General features: G+C 39.7%; 1 protein-coding gene across 1 annotated transcript in view; it reads right to left on the bottom strand.

Annotated features, from left to right (window-relative positions):
* LOC139699523 (ras-like protein family member 12) overlaps positions 1 to 16778 on the bottom strand; it is a 47526-nt gene extending 30748 nt beyond the window's left edge. Inside the window, exon 1 of the mRNA XM_071598190.1 lies at positions 16466 to 16778. Coding sequence (XP_071454291.1) covers positions 16466 to 16547 — 82 coding nt within the window. The 5' untranslated portion in view covers positions 16548 to 16778. The remainder of the gene's footprint in view (positions 1 to 16465) is intronic.
* Positions 16779 to 18941: the final 2163 nt, after the last annotated feature.

Genomic DNA, 18941 nt, shown 5'->3' with positions numbered 1-18941 from the left:
TCTCTTTGATCTTTTAATCGCATTTACCCAGTACTCTTTTAATGAATCCAAATTTTTTGTTTGCTTATCCACATATTCCCCGTATGTAGTTCACCCAGGAGAGATCGCGAGTGAAGGTAACGACTTAGTATTTAATTGAATCTAAAAAATCTATTTATGTGTTCCCGATGCTGTAGGCGTTCTAAGGGTAACAGCTTTTTTTCCAAAAATTCATTACTACGCACTTTTTAAAGTTTAAATATAACTTATAAGTGTCACACCAGCGCTGCATAGTATTAAGGTCATCTGATAAAGCTGCTGTGTTCTCAGGATTACGGACATCTCTGTAAATCACTGCATCGTCGGCAAATAAACGTATCTTACTAGTGACTGCGGAGTCAATATCGCTAACGTACAGTAGGAATAAAAGAGGTACATCTATTAAAAGGTACAGGAGATGGATAGTCGGCCCACAACAACAACGGTGAAAATGACTACGGCCATTGATTATGATGATAACCCTCGGTCCCCTTGGGATGCCCGGGAGCGTTTCTCAAGCGTGGGACATAGCTTTCCTCGGTGAAATAAAAACGCGACCGCCGGAATTCCTGGATTCGAGCCAGTTGTGAGGCTACAATATCTCTGCTGATGTCCTCGTCTCAAATAAAAGAAAGCTGTGAAAATTTCACCTACTAATTCATTTCGGTGGGCGGTGAAATAAAGGTGTACATTAATGCCATCGCTGAATATATGCCTGCTTAACGACGATGGCCCGAGGCCCAATAATAATGATTATTAGTATTTTCTCCTCCCGCAAAGAGGAAAACGTGTAAGTTGGTAATGAATGCGGAGAAGGGTTTAATGGAAGATAGTGAAAGGAATAAATATCAGGAGAGGGGGAAGTAGCCCTAAAAAGACAAACAGAAGCGGTGGGGAAGGCGAAATCAAGCTGATCACAAAAAATATTTTCTTTACCTCCGGTCAAGGAAATTGTTTGGGCTTGTGATTGCTCGATTCCGTCTTCTCCACCACTTCTGTGTGTTGTCTTTTATAAGTTTTCCTATCCCTTTTCCTTGTATCTTTATCCATGTGAATGAATATTTCTTCACCATTTGGCGGATTTCCTTGTTTGAATGTGTGTGTGTATATGTGTATATGTATATATATAAACCATAAACACAGTAATCAACCCGAAGGTCGGTTTAGTAGGTGATGGTAGAGATCACCCAGTACTAAGCCCTATACGGCGTGTGAAAATTCACACATCAGGGTAGGGGGGCCAGTTCCATTCCCTGTGCCGGTTATGGTTTCCCAGGAAGACCTGGTACCCGAAAAATCACTTTAGCTTGGGTGGTGCTGCAGGTGCCCAGATATATATATATATATATATATATATATATATATATATATATATATATATATATGCACATACACACATACATTCACATAAGATAACCCGCCAAATGGCGAATAAATATTCATTCACTTGAATATAGATTGTTTTCACTAAATCTTCAATATCAGCACTTACATATCCACTTTATAAATATAAAAAGTACTGAAGTGATTGTTTAAATTCCCTCTAATATTTTAAAATTTATACATGACCTTGATAATTTTTCATTCTATTCAGAAAAAATGTATTAGCAGTTTCTGTCCTCTGGGGCTAGCAAAAGCTCATATAATTAACGATAATTAAAGTTGGTCGTAGATACAATGTAACACCAAATAACATTCAGAATAGAATCACATAAACAACATAAAAACTGGTGAAGGTACAATTCGGAGGATAGCGAAAGGAGATGCGACAGAATCAAAGACACGGATTGGAGATCTATGTCGTGAAATATGAAAGCATAGGAAAAAGATGGCAGCAGGACATCGAAGGTATGTCAGGATAGATATTGAAGGTGAAATGGACATATGCATTGAAAAATGAGGGATTATATATGTAATGGTAGGTGGAGGAGGGTCAAATTACGGAATTGAAATAAGTCTTAAGGTGTTATTTCCCTTCCCATGGTCTACAATATTGACGTGGTGGAAATGCTTGCGCGTTATGATCGCTTCAAGAACTGCGCAGATAGGGGCAATGATAATTTCTACTGGTAGGGTCACCCATTCCAGATAGGTCGAAGGTTAGGAGCCAGACGAAAGACAGTCCACGCAGCGTCTGTTCCTCAGTGAGGCGGCTGCAAAGGTGTCGAACTCCAGTGGGGAGCGGTCATTGAGTAATGGTGTCATATAAAAAAAACACTAAAGAAGGCAGCGGGAAATCATCTCAATTATTTATGCAAACAAAAGACGATGAAAATATCAGATTTAAGAGGATTGAACAGGGGAGATGAGTAAATGGAATGTTAAAGTATTACCCGGAACGAAAAGATAGGAGTATTGGAAGGCAGGAGAAAAATTATGAGTACAAGTAGAAGGATGCATTATGAGAAAGATGGGAATGTATCAGAAACGGTATATCAAAAGCCACAAATGAAACTATTGAAAGAATTAATAGAAAATGGACAAGGAAAAAAATGGATTAAGGGCGAGATATTAGGAAGATGGACGAGCAAAGAAAATTAAATAATTTGAACAGAAAATTAGGGAGAAGAATGTATAAAAAGATTAATAGTATACTGAATGAATAGGAACAGGCACAAATAAAACTCACTCCTTCGATAATTTGTGATAACCCTTTGCAATTTAATTCACGGTGGGGAGCCGTCGATTAACATTGAAGCATTCATCGACGACGGTCATTTCCGGGTCATCAATCTTTTTTAAAATGTATAGTTAGTCTAAAGCATTGGGCTCACGTCGGTTGCTATGCAAATGTAAAATATCTACTTTAAAATCTCTGGCAATGTCACGGTGTAAAAGATGTTTGGCAAAATTACTCTTAATTTCACATTATTTTTTAAAGCACTAAAATCTTCTTTAGTCTAAACATTAAAATTTCGCTAGGTCTTCCCAACGCACTTCATCTCAATTATTCCGCATCAGAGCATAAATTCCACTTTTCTTCTTGAGATCAACAGCGTCTTTACATTTAAAAAATAGTGTAATAAAATTTAATATTGTTTTGAGGAGCACACAGAATTCTCCTCTCCACTTTTTAAAATACGATAGGTGATATTGCCTAAAAGTCGAATTAGGCACCAGCTATTCTTTATCCTAAGAGATGTGACCCCTAGAATGAATAAATTCGACTGAAGTTTTCTTTTCTTGATTTAGCCACGAGGGATTCTATTACACCGGTGCGATAACCGCAGACGCGATCACCACAGACAATTTTCTTGATTATATTAACTTAACTATTACCTAAATTCCTCCTCAGGCAATGGCATATTAAAGATGCCATGAATATATGAATGGAGGGCGGAAAGTTAGTTTATCATAGCAATAGTGTCTCGGGTCTGCAGGAATAACGTGTTAAGTATAGGTAGGCTTACGAAATACGAAGACGACACAGGAGAAATGGATAAATCTAAAAGATTTAATAAACTATCACAAATCTCGCTCAAAAGTACGTAAATTTCATCTTAATGTGGATATTACTCAGAAATGCCGTAAAATTGTCTAACGGTTGATCATTACCATTTCAAAAAGCTAAAATATCACCTACATATCTAAAACAATAAATTAGAGAATTTAACAAATTATTTCTCGAATAAAAAGCTTTTTATCAATATGATACAGGCCCTGTATTTCAGCGGGGAGAGGTGGCATCGGCTAGTCCATCGCTAATCCTTTGGCCTGCTGGTTGTCGTTAAACTAGATTGTTAAATAAGTTGTTAAATACGCTGTTCAAAACGAAATGATTTTGTGAGACACATCGAAACAAGAGAGCTGACAATTCTTTAATGGCGTAGTCGGCAACAGTCGCTGTCTTGAGGAGGCTGATCTTGGATTCCACAGCTTCAAAGGGTGGCAATTTTGTTGACAAATTTATGACGACAGGTGACACGAGTTTTAAAGAACTTTAATGTGTAAATAGTCTGTTGAAGGCATATGCTGCATTCTATCCATCTACATGGTACCGTGCAAAGTGCCGCTAGGGCGTGTGGCAGGGATTGATTACACATCAGACATGCTGCATCAAAAATTAAGTATTTCTTAAATTTTTGCTCTGATATTTATGCGAAATAATGCCCATCATGATAACCACAGACACATGCACCACGGTATCCTAGGGAAATATAGTATCCTTCTCTGAGCATACGAGAGGAGTCGCTAGGAACAATATAAACAAAATAAGTTTAGATGAGATAGTGACGAAATACTAGGCTACTCAGAATGAAAAAAGAAATATACTTTTCCTCTCCAGCGTGGTCGGATACAATTATGCTGATCCTTTAAAGTTTGCGGGAAAAATAGAATCTTAAATCTACCCGTTAATCTTTTGACCTCCCTAATTTCGTCGACATTTTTTATTGACATGTTTCATGCGTTTTATATTAATGATTAATATTATTATTTATTAGTTTCTTCACTTCTGCAATCGTCGTGATTCAGGTGGTTCCTCAATCCAGTTTATCGAATGGAGTGCGACTCTTTCCATTCATTCACGGCGATTCTTCACGGATCGGGAACCTTTTTCCCGATAAATCCTGTCCTGAAATCCTACTGTGCATGGTCCCATACACTCGACGCGTATTCAGGGTGAGGTCTGAACTAAGTGTTATTCACGACAGTGGACTATAACCGCGGAGGAACTTGGGAAGAATGTACTAATTGATTGCGGTACCGAAGAACAGGATAACCATGAGATGTGAAGGACGCCGGACCTTGAGTCTCGCCCCACACGCGTTAAAAGCACCAGCGTGTAAGGTCATTTGAAAGAACAGAAGGGAAAATTGAACACAACCGAAGAAAAATTCTGATTCATTGAGAGCAGAGGAACGCGGCAGGGCATGCGTAGTCGAGGGTAGATAACTGATGCATTCGCCGAGCCTTATTTCTGTCTTTGTTAGCGGCTTTAGAGAAGGTCTTTGACAACTTGAAGTGGAACCAGATGTACATTTACATCTACTCAATACCCCACAAGCCGCCGCAAGGGCGTTTGGTGGCGGGTGTTAGGACACCACCCGTAATTTAGAAAAGAAAAAAACTGCATGCAAGAGCCACAAATTCATACATCCACAAAAAAAATCATGGCATACATTTATGCAAGAACACTTACACCCTACATGCATGCAAATACTCAAACTACCAACTAACATACACGTGCACCTGAAAGTATACCTATCATCTTTTCAATGTTTAATTTTGTTCCAACTTGTAAATTCAATGTTTTTAATGTTTCTAAAGTGACTTCGGTTTCTTACTATTATGATTTCTGATCGTTTGGGGAAAGAATGAGTATTTGTATCTATCTGTACTGGAATCTATCTCCCTTATTTTATCTTTGTGGTCTGATCTACCTAAGTAGTGTGGGGCCATTATAATTCCTTCAGTGTCATTGTTAAACTCGTTTGTTGTGAACCTTTCTAAAATGTACGAATGATTGGAACACTTAGAATAGATCAAAGTGTCTGAGGAATGAAATACAATAAAAAAGTCATCACCTTTAAATGCGGAGGATAATCAGAAGGAAAAATAAATAAACGATTTTGATAAGATATTAAACTCTTGCCTACATTAGTCAGCGTAGTAGAGATAGAATATATGCGGCCTTGAGGAAATCCATTGCAGTGCGGGGTGTTATGTTTTTGTCTTCTTAAATGAAGGTAAGAAATATAGGAATGTACAGTCCATGTGCATCCATAAACCTCCCTTAAAACGGTAGATTACAAAATAATCATAATAATAATGTTTTATATAAAACCGGGAAGTTTATAGCTAGGTTGTAATCTAAAAAAGATACTTTCAACAGCTGTTTTTTATCTAGGGCCAACTTATTTCCCGATATATTCGATCACGCAATAACTATCAAAGTGCATTTCATCCACACACGGAAGCAACTGTTTTCTTTGCATTTGCTCCAGCTCCGCTCCGAGCGTTGCGCGATTCTGAAGGACATTGCTCGTATCCAGCGCTCTCTCTTGAAAGTGCTTCGTCCGTCCCCGGGATGTGGAGGGAGTTAGGGTCGGGGCGGGGCAGATGACGGGGCCGAAGTATGGTCGGCGGCCACTTGGGAGTGGAACGGAACGGGAGGCCGATTCGCGGAGGAAACGCGACAGTTCTATAAATAAGTCCATCCCCGTTCCCACCACGACCACGACAACACCGCGTGGGAATGAGGTGTATTGCGGGGGGAAGGGGGGGACACCGACGCACGCAGCATACCGTTGTTTTTTTATCCAAGGGTGCACGGGGAGAATATCTGAGGAATGTTGGCAAAACACTTCTTTTATTAGCTTAAGAAAATATTATGTAAAAAAAAAATATATATATATATAATATGTATAATTGGACTAATATATAAATTACTTCGGTGGTTTGGCCACCGAAAATTCGCAATACGTGTGAGTTTCCTTTGTGTGTTCCTTTGTGTTTTTGTTCGCTAGCGCTATCTCACTTCTCAGTTTAAATTATTATTCACATCCGTGAGGCTTTTCTCTTATATATATATATATATATATATATATATATATATATATATATATATATATATATATATATGTGTGTGTGTGTGTGTGTGTGTGTGTATATATATAAATTTATATACATATATATAAATTTATTTTTATGTATCCTATCTTTATAATTATATATATATATATACAAGTACATAATTATATACATATGTGTGAGTGTGTGTGACGAGTTTCCCTCTCCCCTTAAAATAGTCGCGGAGTCTCTCTTCCCCATTAGGAGGGCTTGTCCGACACTTCCGGCCTGCGTGCCTCACAAAATTTTTCCCGTCTGGGATGGACATATTTTCAGTCCCTCCTACTTTTTCCTAGCCCATCGGAGGTAAAATTTCGTATAAAGCACCAGGTCTTCCTTCTCTTTGCTGTATGCAAATAAATGAAATGTTTACGCAATCGGAATGCAAGATTGCAGTCAGATTATTCGATTGCAGCTGTTGGGGTTTCTGGCCTCGGTTTGGTTGATCGCCGATTTCGTGATGGACGAAAGTATATGAGGTATCCGGTCCTGAAATCCGAAGGAGAAGCACCCTCCCTCCACCGAGGACACGTTCGATGGGGCTCGAACGGAATTAAGTAATTCACACGCGCCCAAACGAGTCTGCACTCGGTGGAGGGTTGAGGTAAACCGGGACGAGCTGAGCAACCCGCTAACCGCCCTGGGGGAGTCACGTGATCGAATATGCTGAAACGACTAGCTTTTATTACACATTTGACTTCGAGCGTGAATGTAATGTGTTCACAATTTCACGTTCGCAATTAGGTTCTTCGATCACAGGTGCCTGGGTGCTTAACCTTGATGTTGCTGTTACCACGATTTTGCAAGATGGAAGAAAGGGTATTAAAAACCCCTACGTTCCAGAGTCAATATATTTTGTTTAATCACTTAAGATTGGTACGAATTGGCTGATATATCCTAGGGTTTATATTACTCCGTCGATGGTACAAGTAAACCCTGCGGGCCTCTCTATTCCTCTGTATCCCCATGGACTCCTATTCAAGTCTTCGAGAAACTCTTTTGCCACTCTTAATGTCTTCTCGTTACATTGCTACTCCAGTTTAGGGGAACTTGGTCTAGTCATTTACTATATTTTAACAGATTCAGACGAGATGTAGCGGAAGTTCGTCATTATAAGAAAAACAAAATTTGCACTTTACCACAGATTTTAACCACTGATAAATCTGTGGGAAAGCGTAAATTTTGTTTTTCTAATTATTTACCTTCATATAATGAAAACACACACTATGATGGATTCCAGATATTTACAAGCCACGTTTACCACATTATTCATATTACGGAACGTTAGCAAAATCACGTCTCTCCTTTATTTTCTCATTACGTATTCTCTCCCTGGTTTCTTTAAGGTGAACTCTGATATCTTTTTAATGTTAATAAACTGAGGCTGGGAAAACTAGAAAGGAAAGAAAAGGACATCCGTTTAATGAAAGCGACGACATTGAAATAGAGCACCTCTGTGTGTCTGTGGGGAGGAGGTAGTGTGGGAGGAAGGGGGCCACATGAAGCGCCGTGGCGCCCAGGCGCCGTGTCTCCAATCGCTGCGCCGACATCGCGTGCTGCAGGATGCATCGGTTTTTGAATTCGTGTAAAGGGTCCACTATAAAAGTAATGCGCATTCTCTGGACAAAAGACATTTATTGATCGTACCTGTACAAATACAAAAATTCTTCAAAATATTCTCCCCTTCATCAATACACTTGCGAAGGCGTGTCTGCCAGGCCTGAAAGGCACCCTAAAATTCCTCGACGGGAATGTCTCTCAGGGACTCAGTAACATGCTTTTGGATGTTTTCCACAGTCTCCCAACGTTTACCTTTCAACTCTCTCTTCAGTCGGGAAACAAAAAAAGTCGCACAAGCCAAGTCGGGACTGTAAAGGGGTTGGAGGACCAGGTACTCTGGGCCAGGTAGTTGGTAATGATGCAGGATGTGTGGCTGAGAGCATTGTAATGTTGGAGCTTGACCTCCATCCACACTCCATCGCGCCGTGTTACAAAGTCGAAAAACACACTTCACGCGGAGGCACGTCTTTTCACTCAGACTGCTCGGAGCAAAATGGAGACCGGCTGTGTTGGAAGGGCAGCCCCTACCACATTTCCCGACAGATTTTACCGCGCTGCTATAGATAGTCGCGTTCAAATAAAATCATGCACATTAATTTCATTACATACCATGTAAATTTCGAAAGGTCTCTTTAACAGGAGAGGTAACCACTCATGCAGAGAAGTACTGGCATAGACATATACGAAGCAATTCATTAAAATTTATTATATATCACGTAGCCCTGAAGTACTTGGTATGGCAGGCAAAGAGAGGGGTTTGTTGGGAGAAATCCTCTGGAGGCTGGAAAAATGGATGAAGGGTGCATTGTTCGGCAGTGGGATGTTGAAGACAATAATAGAGGGGAGAATGTTAGGAAAACGAGGAAAGGGAAGGAACAGGATAGGGATGTTGGACGGGATGAAGGGAGGAAGAAAGTACTCAGAGATGAAGAGGGACCTGAGGTAGAGTAGGATACTGGATTTTGTGTTGTGTTAGGAGTCACAAAATATTTTTTTTGTAGCTGTGTCCATCAAAAAACCTACCTTAACCGGTAGATTACCTAATAATAATATCACGTAGTCTCCTTTTCTACGGACGCGGGACTTAAGAGATAGGAGCGACAGAGGGAAGAAGGTTGGAGGCGACGGTAATGTTGTGCTAGGGGAGAATGGCGCAAATGAAATGGATAGGGAGAGTAACAAATGAATAATTGTTTCAAAGAGTGGATGAGGAGAGAAGCATACATCTATTTCATACCCTGCAAGCCGCACAAAAAGCGTGTGGTAGGTGGTGTTAGGTCACTAGCCTTCAGTAGCTAATGAATTTGAGAAAATGTTTCCGGGCTAGGTTCATCAGCCGTGGATTTTTCGTTGTTTGGCTTTGTTTTTGCTGCGATCGTGAATTTCATGAGGAAAGAAGGAGTCTCTAAATCTAATCGTGCTGCAGTTTATCTCCTTTATCTTATTCAAATAGTCCACTCTACCAAAGAAAGGTCTCGATGATTTCTTCGGTTTCATAATTTAAAATGTATAAGTTGACAATTAATCGCAATAAATATTTACACCTATTAGACTAAAAGAACTAATTACAGTAGGCAGTAAAATGCTGAATTTACTGACTACTGAAGCGTTACAATACCCTACAATCAACTAAAATGTAGAATTGTTCAAAATATATTACAACTATAATACATAACTTGCATCTTATTGGAAGGGAGTTCTTCCGTGCAGTTTATCAGCCGTGGATTCGTAAATTTGTGCCCATATTTCGCATTTTCATTAGATTTATTTATTATTACATGCATACATAACGAAGTACCCTTCTGGGGCAACTTCGGGGGAAAACTTTCTCCCTTTTACCAATCTCGTCAACATTGTCCCCTGTCTTTGAATACTTCCTTCCCCACGTAACGTTCATACATATTTATCATTCATGCTCTTCTCTTTCCCTAACTCCCAACACATTGAAACAATATTAATAATTGCTACATTTAGAACCCATTGTGCGTAAGATTATGGGGATACCAAACATGGCTCTCATAATGCAAATTAGTTGAACCAGTCATTCGTGATTTACAATATTTGGAGGACTCTTAAAAGAGTAGCAGAGGGTTATGGATTGGACATATCCTGAGGGGCGATAGTTAAAGATAGGGACCCGTGGTTAAAGTAAGAACGGAGGGGAAGAATTGCAGAGGAAGGCTTTGGATGAACGACGAAAAGCTGGTAATGGATCCTGTCGATGCTTAGAGCTGTTCGAAAATGAAGATATTGGTAGCTTATAGTTATAATTAGTTAGGTACGGGAAATTCGTATAGCTGCGACGTAACAAACCTAAGATTGAATACCAAATGTGGTGAATCTCTCTTTAAAGGCATTCTGTATGTGAAGGCAATTATGAAAAAATGGTACCACCGATTCGAGTTGTGCCAGCAATTCTACGTTTACAAAAAACGTGGTCAGCGTGCAAAAATTCATTTATTTATTATATTTTTGCGTCTATTTCATTATTAAAAGATGCTAATAAGAACTACTTTGTTTCAGTTAATAATAATTATACCTTTTAAATCTTTTTTCGATGATGGCCGCGATTTATATATAAAGTCGCTTTAGGCTAATTGCAATTGTATTTTCAAGCTTTACGCTCATAAAAAAGGACTAATACAACTTTTTTTATGATTGAAGAAGTTTAGTCATTACGTCCGATTAATTACTTCGGTAATGGTATCCGGACTCAATGATTTATGAGCGCTCATATACAGTGAGTTTCTAATTTCCTAGGCAGTAATGAAAAAGAGACACCCACTAATGGCTCACAATCACCGCTGCAGCCACCTCAAGCAAGGCTGAAGATACACGATCAAGTGAAACTGCAGAGTTCAAAGCTTAGTTAAGTGATAACCAATCAATTCTCCAAAGCCAATCTTCCTCTTCGTTTATAATAGGCCTCAGAATCAATGGATCAAAGAGGATGCGGTTGGTCACACTTGTGGCGTCATTTGCGCACGGCCGCGTTTGTTTATTTCGCTGTCTCGAGGAGAGAAACAATTGTTGCAGTTTATTCCTTCATTACAAACACAATTTATTTGTTCCTTTCCTCTTCTCTTTTTTGTTTCAAGCGGTCTTTGCTTTTCCCCATTTTGTTTGCGTCCTCGTCGGTGTTTACTCTCTCTATTTCGCCGTCAGATGTTCTTTTGTATACACGTAGTATGTTATTTGTGCCATGCCTTTAGGAGCAGACACAGAGTACTATTCGTAAGTACATGGAACATTAGCAGTCCTGGCATGTAATATTACTATAATTCAGATTTTGCCCGCGCTTGCTTAATATTAATTATGATCACAACATATGTGTTGTAACTAAATACACAGCGGATTTAGCGTCAGTCTTGTGAGGATTGAATGCGTTTATAGTGATTTTCCTTTCTCTTGGAAATATCTCCTGGGGTGAGGTTCACTCCGATGCGAGAGGAATTCAGTCTCGGCGCCGACACGCGCGCACTTTCGGTAATTCCGCCGCGCGAGTGAAGGCGTCACCCTCACTAACTGTGGTTCCGCGCGGAACAGGGTTGGCTAAGTATATCCAAGGGGGGGAAGGCGTGTCTTCGCGCGTGTCTACAGGTGGCGTGTGTTCGACTGTGATTCGCGTGCTTTTGTCGCCTCGCCTGTCACGGGGACGCGACTCGTGGAACGAAAGAGAGCATGGCATGGCGGACAGGGTTGCCACTCCTCTCAGATTTCCCCAGTAACCCCCACATTTTCCGCAATTCTTCTTCTCACTCTTTCTCAAGTCTTGTTCTGGCCCTCTTATTCCTCATCATTGTTTTCTTTAATTTCATATTCAAGTCGAGTTTTTTTTTTGCAGAATTCTCTGTGAAGACTGCGCTAAATTATGTTTATCTCATTTATTTTTCTTTGCAAAAAGGTCATCAATGTTGATCGTTTGATCTGTTACGACATTGAGTTCCACTAATGTTATTTGTAATGAAAAGATTTCTACTTTTTTTAAGGGGCTAATTAAGTCGCAGATTAATATATCAACATTCTTGTCATGTAAAAATGACAATATACATTCCTCGCTTTTTTGCGACAGTAGATATGTCTTAATATCAATCATTTAAGTTTGAGGAGAAAGCACAGCCATTCATAGGAGCTTGATGCAAGTGAGACGGTTTCGAAAAAATTCATTCGTAAAAGGATTCCAGTTAATATACCAATTTTATTCCAATTGCATAGAAAATTCTACTCAGACTAATAAAATTTATGTTTTCAAATAAAATATCTTAATTACCGTATGCTAATAATTCTGTTCCCTATATGAAACTTTGTTGCCATTTCTCTCCCTTATTACCCATCAAAAGAAGTTGGCACCCTTGGAGGCAATAGCCTCATTCTCGTTTGAAGGGGGAGAGCTTGCCCCACACCACGGGGTTGCCGCAAGGTCAAAGGCACACCAGGGTGGGTATTGCGTAACTGATCCTTCCACTTTAGCCTTCACATGGGGGAGTTTGACTCGCCGCCGATTTTTTCACTCCTCGGATACCATTTAAGCTTGCTTGAAATAGTGATTATAAAAATGGAAAGGAAAACCAAATTTCTGAATACTATTTCCATGGGAAGTCTTCCTCTTTATTTACATTATTGTGCAAAGAATTAGTACTCTTACAAAGGGAAAACTAATGCAATACCGGGCAAGCACTGATGTATTCAGAGCACATAATTTTATACGATTTTTGACTTCTACATTTATTCAATAAATATTTTCAATTCCCTTCTCCTTTGTTAGTAAAAACAGAAGTTAACTCATCCAAATATTATGTGTCCATTTTTTTCCTTGTTTCTGAAAACACTTTTCATTCTTCAAAATCTCCGGTACTGAAACTAGGCATTGAAAACATTATCATTTTTAAATACTTCACCATGGCGCTGTTTAAGGTTACTATTGGAAACAAATATCATATCCACCCAGAACGATTAACTTAGCTTCAGAGATTCCGAGAAGGCTATCGAAAGAGCAGAATGGAAAGTTAGTGAAAGTATTCTGTAGGAAGAGCCAATGAGAAGGGGAATGGGTTGGAGAATGCGGAAAGGCTTTCCGTTATCGCCGATGCATTTTAAAGTGAATCATCAGAAGGGATTTTTAGTAGGAATACAAGAAGACGGAGAGCTGCTTCACTCGGTGTGATGAGCAACTGAGAAACCCTAGTTTAAGGCCAGTCGGTCGAGAGATTGCAGTAATCAATAAGCACGTTACTCGATCAAAGTATGAAGTATATAATTAATCGCCAAATAAAAAATTAATTACATTTCCTAGAAGTAGGAATACTAAGGTACACATAAAAGTAGGATAACATACGAATCGTATATTTTCAGGCTTAACTTTCTGAAAACCTTCCATATTGGAGAGAAATGATGGTTAACAATTGTAATTTCGACTATAGTATTAATGGAAATTGATATTCCACTGTAGTATTAATGGAAATGAATTCAGCTATAGTATGCTATGGTGGAAATAACGAATGCTAATTATTATTTCCCTCTAATAGGGTGAAATTAAGTATGGCTGATGGAACAGTTCACGTATTTGGGCAACATCTTGCCCGGGAATAGTCATTGTAATAAGGAAGTTAAAAATGATTAAATGAGCGAAAAAAGAATTTACATAAGGAAAGGGAATGGATGACATGGGCCCTGAGCCAAACCGTGAATGAAATGTTATTAATACTGACAGGGCGAGTGTGCAGTGCTACGCATATGGCACCGAAGAAGAATAACGTGGAAGTTTTTCCAAGAGTAAACAAACGAAGGATATGGTCATATAAAGGAGAGATTGAAGAGCGATTTCAATTGACTTATTCAATAGATGATATTAGTTTATTTTCGCATATTTTAAGCCAATTGCGTTAATTGTGACAGTTATTTAAAAAGATTTTTACACGGTGGCAATGGTCTCGATGTCATTATTGACGGCGATCAGTTTTCAAGAATGTGCGTGGAACAGGAGACCTGCAAGAGAGAGACGGTGGGACGCAGTGGGGGCGAGCTGGAACGCGTCCTTAGCACAATTCCCAGGGAGCACTCGAGAGAGCTGATAAAAGATATCTCACTCACCCCATGTTGAACAATGAAAGTGTGCAAGAAAGGTTTTATAAGCTCGGTGTTCTCAACCGCTGTGAATGCACGCGTCTTGCTACTTTCGTTCCAATGAGAGATGGGGAAAATTATGGTAACTTTGGGGGATAAGTAAAAAATCTAATAAAAATCCTTAAATAACGTGCCGAAAACCTATTTTTTTGTTAAATATTGTGGGTTACTTTACTGATTCGGTTCTTAGACATTATAAACGAATAACTTCAGTTGGCTTAGTGGACTGGGCTCCTGTTTATGTCACGATGTTGGCCGGAATCGTCATTACGGTAAAAACTAATTTAAAATGTAGTTTCTTCTTTCAGTATAAGAATTTCACATCCTCGAATTTTTTTCACAAAAAATTAAGATAAAAAACGGAAATCTGAAGAATATCGTTCACTCGAAACTACACTACCTTCTTATAAGTTTGATTCTCCCGCTCGGAGCTACCGTTCTCACCCTCACCAATGAAAGATCATAGATTTCCAACGAGGATGTGGAAGGTGTTTTTTTAGATGATGGCGAACCTGGGTGCTCTGGATATTTTATTGGACTTGAAAGCCATTGGCGACACTAAAAAATCATGCAAAGAGCAAATAAATTTATATTCCAAAATCGATGGCCAAAGATTCTCATCTAGTGACTAGGCTCTCGTCACTGACAAGATGACAACCTGAATTAATGAAACGTTTTCAGTTGAGAAGGTGAAATATTAAGGTTCATCGAATGGATAGGTTAGGTTTGTAGGGATAATGGAAAAAATTGATATTGAATCAACTAGCAGTAGTCGTTTATTTAGTTCAGCTAGTAGTAAATTGACTGATTTTCTGAAATAAATTGAGTTTCTTTATTTTTGCAAAATTTCATCCGATAGTTACTTGTTGAATTTTGCTGCCAAAGAGCATATTTTTTTTAAGTTAACACTTATGGAGTAATCACCGCGAATAAACCGGCACATGGGAGAGTAGAGAGTTTTTCTCATTAGCCTCCACCGCGTGCCCAGTGGCGTGCGACCGGCGGAAAGGCCGTGCCTCGTGGGGGAACTCCTTCGGTGTGGCAACCACGGCGAAGGCCAAGACACCAAGGTGTGTGCGCTGCAACTGACGGAACGCAGACAAGTACCGATCAGGGAGAGGGAAACCCGATGCCCTCCATGGTTTGAGGAATACCTACTCCAGATTGCGGCTCTGCGTGTTCACCACTCGAAATATTTTGCATCATGAGCTCTCTTAAAAAAAATACGGCAATTTTTTAACGTATATGTCAACGTGGACGATTCCTCTGTTTGCTCTTGAAACTAATTCTGAACTAATATATCGAGCAATGGTGTAATGTACCGAAACCTGGTCGATATTAATATTAATCTAGTGGATAAGCGCTGTTATACGGTCATGATATTCCAATTTCACTACATCACGCCTGAAAATGCGCAACCTGCTAGCCTTTTCCTTATATTTTTATTCATTGTACTTGTAATCAACATCTCTCTCTTTTGTTTGAAACTTCTTTACCCAGCGCAATTATTCTTTTAATGTCTTTACTACCTCATCGATTTTCATACAGACGTAAAACACTTCATAGCCTCATAATTTACGCTGTCCAATTACTCGTATAACGCTTAACTTAACGTTCACACTCTGTGAGACCCCAATGAATAATATGCGATTGAATACTATTTTTCACGGTATTTTCACAGTTTTTCTTTACCAACAGAAAAAATACTTTTGAAGATTTAACAACGGTCAGGAAAATACCAAGCGAGCGTTCTTCATTCAGCCAGTGGAAAGATAGCAATTTTTTTCACTCTTCAGCAAGCACTTGAAAAATTCCACCCGATAAATCAAAATTAAAAAAAACTTTCATGGAGGATCTCGATCCCCTCGACCCTTCAGACACATTTGCAAGGAAATGGCTATCACATCCATTGACAAAAATCCAGGAAGGACTCGAAATCATCGAGTCTCGACATTTTCGGAATTGCGACGTCATGAATTACGAATTTTCATATCCACAATTATATTACAATACAATGCGTGGGAATGGGGGAATCACCAAGGCCTTGAAGTCAAAATATCGGAATTGTTGAGGAACGCCAATGCAGAGAGACCACATAAGTGATTAGCCCTCCTAGAACTTTTTCGTTTTCGTATTCCCACTCCGATTCAAACAGAGGAATGGATGGAACATGCGGATACGGAGCGACCCTCGCCTGATTTCCCGCTGCCGATGGCCCCGACCAGGGCCACGTTGACTCCTCCCGCTTGGCCCCCGCCACCGTGGTGCCGGGACATGTCGCGCGTCCTCGGAGAAAGAAGTAGCTCCTCGATCGTGTCCGCAAGGAAGAACCACTTCTGCTCACCACTCTCGATCACCCGGTGGTGCCATGCCCTGATCCTCCTCTTGTCCTTCGGGGACCCTTCATCGGGGAAGGACTCGGTGCTGACTCCCGCGGCGGGCCGACGGAAACGAGACACCTCGCTCGAGCGCACTCCTCGACAAACCACCACTAGTCCTCCCCTTTGGGTGCGGGACGCGTGTGTGCTAGCGCTACCAGTCGGCCGTTCTCTTTTTAATTCGTCCGCGTGACGCCAGCTCCATCCGTCGGCCGGCGAAACACGGTTTGCCTAACCAGAACTTGTAACAGCGGTCACTCTTACGAAAAAAACCAGAGTTCGTGTGGTGACAAAGTGGGTGTTAGATGAATTCCAATTGGGAATTCCGTGGTTCGTGTCGGAATTAGCCCATCGTTAAATTCCTAATTGTTTTAGAGTAAGTATTATGTGGCTATAAAAATTAGTTTTTGTTGAATAAATTTACCTTCGAGTCATCTCATTGAGCACAACTATTTCATCAGAAACATTCTGAAGAATGATATCAAAAGATGAGCGACAAAAATTATCTCACCGAGCCAATGCACAGCATGTGCTCACGCCATGAAATACATCTACTAAAATACAATTTTACCTGTTCAAACTTAAAATATGCAACTTGATAATTTTTTATGGTAACTGAATAGTACATAAAATTTTCTGGATCCCAGACTTTGTCACTACAAATATAAAAAAAGCCACAATGATACATTAAACGCGTTAAATAGTTTAAAATGACATCAAACAATTGAAGCTATTACAATTATAAATAAATATAGCATTGATTCAAATGTCACTGCTGAGTTATTAATAAAAATTTTATAAAATCAGATAAAGGTTGGTAAATTCAGATTTTGCATAACTCGTCGTTCCTAAAACATTGCGGGAATACTCAAATGTTCATCAAATGAATGCCCAATTCATTGGCTCCATAGATATAATAATCGTTTCGAGGTTTTAAAGATTTAAATATTTCTTTAAATACTGATGTACGAATAGTAAGCGCGAGAACTGAATAGTGAATTCAACTTAATTGTGTCTGTGTGTGCCGTAGTTTTGGTAAAAATGTATGGAGGATATATGTAAACGAGGGTAATCAGAACGGTTCTCGGATTCACCACCATTCGTCAGCGCCAGCGCAACGAGTTTCCCGCGTGGTAATAGGTAAACCTTTTTGAGTAAACACGTCACGCGTCAGTGCTCTGGGAAGAGATCTCTTGTGCGGATGCCTCACTGTTGTCATTCCCACGTAGTGATTTGTGAAGATGGAAAAAATTAAAAGTCTCAAGTAGTGATGAAGTACTTCGTAAAGAAAGATATGAAAGGAAAGGTAATTCCTGCCGATTTTCAGAACTCTGGGGGACTTCATATACAACTTATGCCTAATAGACAAACAAGTTTAAGTTTGCTCGCGACAGGTTAGATGATGATCCACGCAGTGGTCGGCCAAAATGTTCCACTACCCCAGAAGTTATTGCAAAAATGGTCTTGGAGGATCGCCGACTGAAAGTGCGAGAAATCGCTGCAGATCTAGGGATGTCATCTGAAAGGGCAGATCACATTTTAACTATGGAATTGGATATGTGAAAAGTATCTGCTAATGGAAATTTGCGAATAATGTCGACCCGTTTTAAAAGCAACCAACAAGATTTTCTGCTCCGGTTTGTGACCGCAGATGAAACTTGGGCCATTAATAAACTCCTAAGAAAAAACAGCAGTCAAAGCAATGGAAACATGTTGATTCACCCCCACCAAGAAAGGCAAAAGTAATAAATACGGTCGGCTGGAAAGGTGATGGCTACAGTGCCCTGGAATGCGAAAGGGATTATGCCGATAGATTATCTTTCCAATGGTCAAAAAATTACTGGAAAATACTACGCTAACCTCCTAGACCAACTACACCAAATGATACACAAAAAAGATCAGGTTTGGCAAGGAAAAAATCATCTTTCATCAAGGCAATGCATGCCCACGCACAAGTGTCGTTGCGAGGGCAAAAATATGTAAACTAAGATAAGAGTTGTTGCCGCAACCGCCTTTCTCGTCAGATTTGGTTCCATCAGATTTCCATCTCTTCCCCAAGCTCAAAATTGTCCTTGTTAGACGGAGATTCTCTTCAAACAAAGAACAAACAGCCGAAGCAGACGGGTATTTTGCTGGCCTTAAGGAATTTAATTTTCGAGATGGGGTGAAGACATTGGCACATCGCTAGACAAAGTGTATTGGAGTACAAGGTGACTATATTGAAAAACAAAAAAGTTTCCGTGGGTCAAGTCGTTTATTTTTATTCCATGCCGAGAACTTTTTTAATTACCC

This window comes from Hetaerina americana, unplaced genomic scaffold (assembly GCF_022747635.1).
Source record: "Hetaerina americana unplaced genomic scaffold, ioHetAmer1.1.p SCAF_10, whole genome shotgun sequence".
Taxonomy (NCBI): Eukaryota; Metazoa; Arthropoda; class Insecta; order Odonata; family Calopterygidae; genus Hetaerina; species Hetaerina americana.
This window is presented reverse-complemented; position numbering and strand designations above follow the sequence as displayed.